Genomic DNA, 10,878 nt, shown 5'->3' with positions numbered 1-10,878 from the left:
CAGGACTGTTTTGCTAGCACAGACTGGAATATGTTCCAGGATTCTTCTGATAGCATTGAGGAGTACACCACATCAGTCACTTCTGCGGGACTCTAACCCGGACGCTTATAAGAAATCCCGCTATGCCCTCCGACGAACCATCAAACAGGCAAAGAGTCAATACAGGACTAAGATTTAATCATACTGCTCCGACGCTGGTCGGATGTGGCAGGGCTTGAAAACTATTACAGACTACAAAGGGAAGCACAGCCGCGAGCTGCCCAGTGACACAAGTCTACCAGACGAGCTAAATCACTTCTATGCTCACTTCGAGGCAAGCAACACTGAAGCATGCATGAGAGCATCAGCTGTTCCGGATGACTATGTGATCATGCTCTCCGTAGCCGATGTGAGTAAGACTTTTAAGCAGGTCAACATTCACAAGGCCGCAGGGCCAGACGGATCACAGGATGTGTACTCTGAGCATGCGCTGACCAACTGTCAAGTGTCTTCAATGACATTTTCAACATGTCCCTGACTGAGTCTGTAATACCAACACGTTTAAAGCAGACCACCATGGCCCTGTGCCCAAGAACATTAAGATAACCTGCCTATATGACTTCCGACCCGTAGCACTCACGTCTGTAGCCATGAAGTGCTTTGAAAGGCTGGTCATGGCTCACATCAACACCATTATCCCAGAAACACTAGACCCACTCCAATTTGCATACCGCCCCAACAGATCCACAGATGATGCAATCTCTATTGCGCTCCACACTGCCCTTTCCCACCTGGACAAGAGGAACACCTACGTGAGAATGTTGTTCATTGACTACAGCTCAGCGTTCAACACCATAGTGCCCTCAAAGCTCATCACTAAGCTAAGGACCCTGGGACTAAACACCTCCCTCTGCAACTGGATCCTGGACTTCCTGACGGGCCGCCCCCTCAGGGTGGGTAACAACACATCTGCCGCGCTGATCCTCAACACGGGGGCCCCTCAGGGGTGCATGCTCAATCCCCTCCTGTACTCCCTGTTCACCCATGACTGCATGGCCAGGCACGGCTCCAACACCATCATTACGTTTGCCGACGACACAAAAGTGGTAGGCCTGATCACCGACAACGATGAGACAGCCTATAGGGAGGAGATCAGAGACTGGCCATGTGGTGCCAGGATAACAACCTCTCCCTCAAGACAAAGGAGATGATTGTGGACTACAGGAAAAAAAGAGGATTGAGCACACTCCCATTCTCATCGACGGGACTGTAGTGAAACAGGTTGAGAGCTTCAAATTCCTTGGTGTCCACATCACCAACAAACTATCATGGTCCAAACACACCAAGACAGTCGTGAAGAGGGCAAGAAAAAGCCTATTCCCCCTCAGGAGACTGAAAAGATTTGGCATGGGTCCTCAGATCCTCAAAAAGTTATACAGCTAAACCATCGAGAGCATCTTGACTGGTTGCATCACCGCCTGGTATGGCAACTGCTCGGCCTCCGACCGCAAGGCACTACAGAGGGTAGTGCGTACGGCCCAGTACATCACTGGGGCCAAGCTTCCTGCCATGTAGGACATCTATACCAGGCGGTTTCAGAAGGCCCTAAAAAGACTCCAGCCACCCTAGTCATCGACTGTTCTCTCTGCTACCGCACGGCAAGAGGTACTGGACCGCCAAGTCTAGGTCCAAAAGGCTTCTTAACAGCTTCTACCCCCAAGACATAAGACTCCTGAACAGCTAATCAATTTACTTTTGAGAGTTAGAATAGAAGAATACACAAGGTGAAATTTCGACATTTGGCTGTGCTTCAGCGGTTTTTCTCTTGTTATGTCAATCCCTGACAGTCACTCAATTAGCCATGTCAGCTAACAATTTTTTGATTGGTAAATTAGTCTAGCCAGCTATCTAAACTTGTAGTAATCATGGCCGAATACCGACAGGGCACGTAGGGCAAGATCCCAGGGGCCCTGACCTCCAGGGGGCCCCCATTGATTTTGTTAGTCACTCTGACTCAGATATCATTAACATGGTATAAGTATTGGCAAAATGGGCAGAACTGCAGAAAATTAGCTGTAAAAGTGCACATTTTTTCTCTCTGCCCCATGGCAAAATTAGTAGAATTGCATGACTTTCAAAAATATATATATACCAAGGTCTGTGTGGCTTTTTCCATTGCTAACATTTAACCCTTACTTTGATATCAGCTCGATGTTGACTCAAAAAGTGTTGTCTTGGTGGGTTAAGGCTTACTGGAGCGTTTGATTACTTTGTTCAAGGCTTTTAATAGTCCAGAACGCTTGTGGCTACCAAATCTTTTCAGAAGGATTTCCTCTTTTTCAGTTTCTTGAAGATGCCTACATGGAAGTTTGGCCCCTGATGATGGTTTTGAATTGAGAGTGAGTGATGTTGTATCCAAGCAACATAAACTGTTCCATTTGTGGGACTCTTTATTTGGAGATTAATTTGTTATACATTTGAAAGGAAGTTAACCTAGTGTGCAATAAATACCCCATGCGGAAGAATGTGCTTGAACAAGGCACACTTTCTCAGAGACTTTTGACAGAGATCATTCAGATGATGTCAACCATCTGTGCGCCTAATTTGTCCTTCCATGCTTCACTATAAAGTCTGGTTGCACAGAGTCTGTCGCGCTGTAGCTCTCATATAAACAGAGAAAATGCTCCGGTCTGGGTGACTGAGGCAACCGTTACAATTAAGGTCATTAGTATGAGCACATATCCCCCTTACAAAATATCAGGGCGAGGAACTCTATGGCAGTTTCCTTCACGCATGTCGATGTCCAGACACTGACGCACAACCCTATTTGGGGAGTTTGGTGAGTAGGGGAGGGAGGAGGGGGAGGAGGGGGCGAGAGCATAGCGGATCCGCAGCTCCATCTGCATGCAGAGACGAAACCTGCAGCGTACGCGCACTCATCCATCATCCAATTCCACTGAACGCAGCAGTGAGTGCACCGCTCATCAGCGCGCTGAACAGGCTGCGCTCTTCTTTGTGCGTCAGTCCTCCTGCTAGAACAGATTTCGCATTATCTCTGGCCACGGATTCAGCGCCAGTAGGCTACTTTTGGATACATCAATTACTCAAAACTATCTACATATGATTTACACAATTTTGTATTGCTGAGGTATTTCAAAGAGAAATGTAATATATACTATATTGCCTATTTGAAATGTTAGACATAACTGTTATGTGGCAATGACCGTCACCACTTTGGCGCACAAGATACCACTGTGCGCAATGGGAGGACAGGTGTATTATAAGTTAAGTGGAAGCCACAGGGCAGAATGCTGCCTTCCATTAGATGTTCAGTGATGGCCAGAAGTGGAAGTCGGAATACTCTTTGCTGAAATGACACCATTCCAAAATGGATCTAATGTGACGTTAAAGTTTCCAAATAAAGGTAAGTTTAACCTATACATACATCTTGAAATTGTGCATGTGCTATTAACAAATAATAAGTCAATTAATTGTGATCTTGGTTTTGGCAAAAGTGCATGCGTAATCCTGTGACATTTCGTTTCGGACTTTATCGATAACCAGTCGTCAAAGGTGAGTATAGTCTACCATATGCATAACCAATGTATATTTTTTATCGGACACTTCTTTAGTTCAATTGTCACCTTCTGTTCAGTGTTATACCTGTAGTAAATTATAACAGCGCATCTGTAATTTTATAGTCGGATCAAGGTTATTTATCGTGCGCATTTGTGTGCCATTGTGCGCGCTGTTGAATTTTAATGCCTGCAATGTATCCATCATTTTCACTTGACATATAAAATGAATTGAATGTTAGTTCCTACATTTGGTGGCAAAACAGATCAAATAATAAATGAATATAAAATAACCTCTCCAGCAATATTGAAAACAAATATTACAATGTGAAGTCTGTTTTGGGTGAGAAATATTTTAGAATGATAGAAGACAGACTAATCTTAACCACCTTGCATTTATGAGACCAATATGTCTGCATAAAATGAATAGAATCAATACTGAACAAGTTTAATCTAATTTCTACTAAAAAATATATATTAATTATTCTCTCATCTGCCTATTGGCTACGTTTTAAATAGATCTATAATAGAAAAACAAAACCTAACTCTTAAGATAATTACCGGCACTGTCTGTGATTAGAGCGCAAAGGTTGGCCATGCAGTGCACGCGGCTCCTTACCACTAGAACAATCCAATAGAGGGCCTGCATTTGCGCAATAAACCCGGATCCACAGATAGCCTTATGCCCAACAATAACAACAAATACATTTGATCCCATAATTAAACATTTCCAATAGTTTTGTTTTTCTAAGTAAATCATCTCTCAACAACCACAAACAAATAGGCTATTAAAGGGTTCAACATTATTTTGGCACTGTCTGGTCCTTTGCAATTGGATCATTTGCATCAGAGAGTAGTTTCATTACAACACCCAGAGGAATCCCATCCTCTGGGTGCAGCTTTGGCACATGCACTATAGCCTAAAACTATAGCCTAGCTCTGATCCTTTCCGTCATTTATTTCTGCTGAGGAATCAATGGCTATTTTTCCAAAGGGTCTCACATCAACTTGAGGTTGTTTGTCCAATCCAGATCAATTAAGTCAACATTTGTAATCAGTGTGTACAGTACACATAGCTGCTGCTAGACACAGTGGAAGAGACACAAGGGTGTAAAGTCCCAACGGTTCAACACATTAAAGTGAAAAAGCCCTACAGGAGGAGAGTGGGGGCCTGCAAATGTAGTGTGTGGGGCCTATAAGTGAAGGGCAGGCTTTATTAAGTAACTTCATGTTGCAGTCATAAACCCTTATATAGTATTGGCTAACAGTTGCCATGGTGCTTTGAAGGAAACTAGTCTCCCTCATCGTGGTGTTGCTCTGTTCTTTCTCTCTCTCTCTCTCTCTCTCTCTCTCTCTCTCTCTCTCTCTCTCTCTCTCTCTCTCTCTCTCTCTCTCTCTCGCTCTCTCTCTCTCTCTCTCTCTCTCTGTACTGTGCACTCAGGTGGGATGTGACACTAGTGTCTCCTATCTCAACCCTGAAACAGATCCAACCCAGCCCTCCTCCCTGTCAGTATGGATCTCTGGCCTCTCCTCCCGTCATCCCCCAACCTCTCCCTCCCCGAGCCCCTGTACTATGACAGCTACTTCCCAGGGAACGAGTCCGACCTGAGGTCCCGGAATGACACTCCGGACAAGACCCAACAGCTCTTCGATAAGACCAGCTCCGTGGTCATTACCTTTGTCTACTTCATGGTCTGCGCCGTGGGGCTGACCGGCAACACCTTGGTGATCTATGTCATCCTGCGCTATGCCAAGATGAAAACAGTCACTAACATTTACATCCTGAACCTGGCTGTGGCTGACGTCCTCTGTATGCTGAGTCTACCCTTCATCGCCATGCAGCTGGCCCTGGTCCACTGGCCCTTCGGCGCCGTGCTCTGCCGCCTGGTCATGACCGTGGACTCCCTCAACCAGTTCACCAGCATCTTCTGCCTCACGGTCATGAGCATCGACCGCTACCTGGCCGTGGTCCACCCCATAAAGTCCACCAAGTGGCGGAAGCCACGCGTGGCTAAGATCATCAACCTTACCGTGTGGGGAGTGTCCCTGCTGGTCAACCTGCCAATCATGATCTTCAGCGGTCTGATGCCCAATAAGAACCAGGCGTGGGTGTGTACCATTGTGTGGCCAGAGCCTCAGGAGGCCTATCAGACGGCCTTCATGTTCTACACCTTTATCCTGGGCTTCTTCCTGCCGCTCACCGTCATCTGCCTCTGTTACCTGCTCATCATCGTCAAGGTGAGCTCCTCATTCCTGTTAAAGGTGTTTTATTCTGAAGTTAATTTATCTTTGACATCTTTGGTGAAGTTCTCCCACCCATTCTGATATAGTTTGACCTAGTATTTATTGACCTATAATCATAGAGATACAGTACCTTCATACCCCTTGACTTATGACTTATTCCACAACAAAATTTTCAAAAAGTCAAGGGGTGTGAATACTTTCTGAAGGCACTGTAGGTACAGTTGTGGTATCGATTAAGGTAGTACCACCAATAACAAAGGATGTGTCCCCTCTCTCCCCGTCCACTAGGTGAAGTCGTCAGGCATGCGCGTGGGTTCAACTAAGCATAAGCGCTCGGAGAGGAAGGTGACCAGGATGGTGTCCATCGTAGTTGCCATGTTCGTACTCTGCTGGCTGCCTTTCTACGTGTTCAATGTCACCTCAGTGACGGGCACCATCGACACCACGCCTGTCCTCAAGAGTACCTTTGAGTTTGTGGTGGTGCTGGGCTATGCCAACAGTTGTGCCAACCCCATCCTGTATGCCTTCCTGTCGGACAACTTCAAGAAGAGCTTTCAGAACGTTCTGTGCTTGAAGAAGGTGGTGGGCCTGGATGAGGTGGAGCGCAGCGACAGCCGCATGGACCGGACGCGCATGGTCAAAGACGTCACCGCAGAAACGCACAACGCCGCGCTGCTCAACGGCGAGCTGCAGACCAGCATATGAGTGTTTGCCAGAGTGTGTGAGGGAGTGTGTGAGACAGTGTGTGTGTGCGTGCTTGCATGTGTACATGCGTGTGTGCGGGTATGAAATCACCATAGTACTCGGTTCATCTGAGGTGGCTGTGGGGCTGATTGTGTGTATCGTCTCCATGAGCAGATGGATGGTCCAATGCCCACTACCAGAGTGCATGTGGACGAGTTAGATGGACTAGTCATGTTAACATCACTCTTCTATAAACTCCTGGACTGTGGCCCAAGCACCAAGGGGGTCTATACTGTCCATTACAACAGACCTGCCAAGATACCGTCTTGGAAAACAGACAAAAAGATTGAATTGAAGAAGATGAAAAAGATGTCTTTCATGTTTCATTGACATGGATTGATTCATACTGTCTTGAGAGCAGGATATGATAAAGCATCTTATTTATTGATACGGAAGATGTTACTCACCAAGTCAGATACCGTCTGACTGAAGCTGGAGACTTTAGAATTTTGCATCCAGGATCATTGATTTGAGGAAGGTTGGAAATCCTATCTGACTGCCTTCGTGAAGCTTCTCTGACTTCAAACAAGACAATCTCGTCTTGATGTATATACAGTGCCTTCAGAAAGTATTCACACCCCTTGACTTATTCCACATTTTGTTGTATTACAGCCTGAATTTTAAATTGATTACATTTAGATATTGTGGCACTGGCCTACACACAATACCCCATAATGTCAAAGCTGAATTATGTTTTTAGAGATTTTTACAAATTAATTAAAATTGTAAAGCTGAAATGTCTTCAGTCAATAAGTATTCAACCCCTTTGTTATGGCAAGCCTAAATAAGTTCAGTAGTAAAAATGTGCTTAACAAGTCACATGCAGTAATAACACTCTGTGCGCAATAATAGTGTTTAACATGATTTTAGAATGACTACCTCATCTCTATGTGGTGAAAGGAGTCAGGCGCAGGAGGGTAATCACCGAATACAGAGTTTATTCCTTTGTTGACACACAAATGCGCTCCAATAGCGATCAACGAAACAGGCACAGGGGAAACAAACATCCCTGGCAATTACACTGTAACGGAATCCAATAATACATAGGCACAGGGGGAAAATCTAACACAATGTTATGAGTAGCTCCACCGAGCTACATTACTCTCACAATTAACAATCACCCACAAGGACAAGGGGGCAGAGGGAACACTTATACACAGACTAATTAGGGGATAGGAACCAGGTGTGTGTGATTGACAAGACGAGACAATTGTGATGATGATTGGGGCGGCAGTGGTTAGTAAGACGGTGACGACGAACACCGAAGCCTGCCCGAACAAGGAGGGGAGGCAGCCTCGGCCGAAGTCGTGACACACATATACAATTATCAGTAAGGTCCCTCAGTCGAGCAATGAATTTCAAACACAGATTCAACCACAAAGACCAGGGAGGTTTTCCAATGCCTCGCAAATAAGGGCACCTATTGGTAGATGGTTAAAATAAAATAAAAAGCAGACATTTAATATCCCTTTAAGCATGGTGAAGTTACTAATTACACTTTGGGTGGTCTATCAATAAACCCAGTCACTACAAAGATAAAGGTGTCCTGCCTACCTCAGTTGCCAGAGAGGAAGGAAATCGCTTAGGGATTTCACAATGAGGCCAATGGTGACATTAAAACAGTTACAGAGTTTAATGGCTGTGATAGGAGAAAACTGAGGATAGATCAACAACATTGTAGTTACTCCACAATACTAACCTAATTGACAGACTGAAAAGAAGGAAGCCTGTACAGAATAAAAATATTCCAAAACATGCAAACACCTGTTTGCAAAAAGGCGCTAATGTAAAACTGCAAGAAATGTGGCAAAGAAATTATGTCCTGAAGACAAAGCGTTATGTTTGGGACAAATCCAATACTACACATCACTGAGTACCACTCTTCATATGTTCACGCATGGTGGTGGCTGTGTCATGTTATGGGTTTGCTTATCATTGGCAAGGACTAGGGAGTTTTTTAGGATAAAAATAATTGGAATAGAGCTAAGCACAGGCAAAATCCTAGAAGAAAACTTGGTTCAGTCTGCTTTCCAACAGACATTGGGAGACAAATTCACCTTTCAGCAGGACAATAACCTAAAACACAAGACCAAATATACACTGGAGTTGCTTACCAAGATGACATTGAATGTTCCTGAGTGGCCTAGATACAGTTTTGACTTAAATCGGCTTGAACATCTATGGCAAGACTTGAAAATGGCTGTTTAGCAATGATCAACAACCAACTTGACAGAGCTTAAAGAATTTAAAAAAGAAGAATGTATAAATATTGTACAATCCAGGTGTGCAATGCTCTTAGAGACTTACCCAGAAAGACTCAAAGCTGTAATCACTACCAAAGGTGATTCTAACATGTATTGACTCAGAGGTGTGAATACTTATGTAATTTAGATATGTCTGTATTTCATTTTCAATCCATTTGCAAACATTTCTAAAAACAAGTTTTCACTTTGTCATTATGGGGTATTGTGTATAGATGGGTGAGAAAAAAATCTATTTAATAAATGTTGAATTGTAACACAGGTTGTAACACTACAAAATGTGGAATAAGTCAAGGGGTATGAATACTTTCTGAAAGCACTGTAGACGTGGTTTTCTGTGATGTGTGTTTGTTCTCCTTGTAAAACCCGGTTTAGTTTAGATCACACACTATGTTTACTGCCCCTTGTTACCACCATTCATCTGTAGGAAGTCATTACTCTCTGATTTATATTTGGCTTAGACCTTAGATGCTAGCACGGCCAATGACGGGCAGAGTAAGAGAGCATGCATGCGAATGAGAGAGAGGAGTGGTAGCAGCAATGAAAATAATAGCTTTTTATTGGTTTATTGCTATTTTCTTCATTAAAAAAAAACAACGTTATTTATAGATTTTCAGATACGAGAACAGAAAAACAGTACAACAACCCCAATTTTGTATTTGCCCAGGAAGGCGGATTAATGTTCTGTATTATGTTGTTTAATCTGGAGATTGTGCCCTTCAGATAAGGGTTAAGATCTAAGCACTTCTCGACTGGACACTTAGTGGGGTTGAGTGGAAATGAAGTGAACTGTTTTTTAGCAAAGCTGCTAGTTTGCAGCTACCTAAAAAAGAAGGTATTGGGAATATTATGGTCAACCCTCAGAGTTTTGAATGAGACGATGAGTCAATCTGCGACACTGGGAAGAGATTATTATATGTTAATAGGGAGAAGCAGCTTGCTTCTCTCCTTAAGAGGTTAAGGTAAAAGTGATTTCGGAATTGGGACCAGATTTTAAGGGAGTTCTTGACAATGGGATTCAAAACATGGGTGCCAATGTTCATGGTCAGTGGGGAGCACAGGAACGAGACAGGAGAAGTTGAAAGACTTGACTGTAACTCCATGATGGCCCAAGTTGGACCATCTTATCTTCAAATATAGAAACCCAATAAACACATTTAGATATATTTGCTGACCAATAGTACTGTAAAGAATTGGGAAGGCCCAGCCTGCCTGCGGGCTTAGGTCTCTCTAGATATACCTTTCTCATTCGTGGATTTGACTGGACAGCTGTCCAGTTGTATGAACATCAACTTTGGCCAAAAAATGGGAATCATTTGGAATAAGTACAAAAACCTAGGTAGTACAGTCATCTTGACAGAATTAGTGCGACCTGCTAATGAAATGGGAAGAGACGACCACCTTATGAAATCCTGCGTAGTGCGCTCCAGGAGTGTTTTGAAGTTATGTTTAAACAGAGCCTTAAATGAGCGTGTGACCTTTATCCCCAAATAAGTAAAGACCTGATGCTCCACCTTAAATGGGAAATTGGCATACCTAGTAACTTCTGCTAACTGGTTAATGGGGAGGGGCACACTTTTTGTAAGGTTTAACTTAGAACCATAGAATGTCCCAAAACCTTGTAGCATGTCTAAGATATATGGTATAGACTCCACAGGGTTAGAAATGTACAAAAGAAGATTGTCTGCATATAAGGACACCTTGTGAGTTATGTCGGCCCTTAGTATTCCCTTAATCCTCTCCTCCGCCCACAGGGCGATAGCAAGAGGCTCAATAGCCATATCAATATTATTGCTCTTTTTGACCACTGTGCCATTTACCATTATAGGTGTCAGAGACATATCTACTGACTGGTTGTTTAACCCATTTGTAGGGCCAATTGTGTCTTTCTCCCAAACAGTGTCAGATTGCATCACAACCTATCATTGTCAATATGATAGTGTTGGAATAAGGCAGACGGGACTGATCCCCTACTGGGAACCTTTCACCTCACACATGCAAGAGCACACACACACACACACACACTCACACACACTCACACACACTGTCTCCGACATGGGCGGTTCATATAGCTA

At 43.8% G+C, this 10,878-nt stretch overlaps 1 protein-coding gene across 2 annotated transcripts; it reads left to right on the top strand.

Moving 5' to 3' along the window:
* The first annotated feature begins 2,881 nt into the window (after positions 1-2,881).
* On the top strand, positions 2,882-9,969 carry LOC311118882 (somatostatin receptor type 2-like). 2 transcript variants are annotated; one of them, XM_084193646.1, is made up of 4 exons: positions 2,882-3,403; positions 3,495-3,552; positions 4,996-5,792; positions 6,087-9,969. In XM_084193646.1, exons 3-4 carry the CDS (start codon positions 5,067-5,069, stop codon positions 6,501-6,503), a joined length of 1,143 nt encoding a protein of 380 aa, XP_084049772.1. In that variant the 5' UTR covers positions 2,882-3,403; positions 3,495-3,552; positions 4,996-5,066; the 3' UTR covers positions 6,504-9,969. The 2 variants fall into 2 exon arrangements, with proteins under 2 accessions (XP_084049772.1, XP_084049771.1); XM_084193645.1 differs by lacking the exon at positions 3,495-3,552.
* The last annotated feature ends 909 nt before the right edge of the window (positions 9,970-10,878 follow it).

Source organism: Coregonus lavaretus (genome assembly GCF_964263955.1).
Source record: "Coregonus lavaretus genome assembly, contig: HAP1_SCAFFOLD_383, whole genome shotgun sequence".
NCBI lineage: Eukaryota > Metazoa > Chordata > Actinopteri > Salmoniformes > Salmonidae > Coregonus > Coregonus lavaretus.
The sequence above is the reverse complement of the archived record's forward strand: the minus strand, read 5'-3'. Positions and strand labels throughout refer to the sequence as shown.

Bases quoted from the DNA above. Each gene is read 5' to 3' on its own strand.
- LOC311118882 (XM_084193645.1), top strand. From the start codon at position 5,067: ATGGATCTCTGGCCTCTCCTCCCGTCATCCCCCAACCTCTCCCTCCCC. The intron at 5,793-6,086 runs GTGAGCTCCTCA...CCCGTCCACTAG, and splicing joins ACCTGCTCATCATCGTCAAG to GTGAAGTCGTCAGGCATGCG.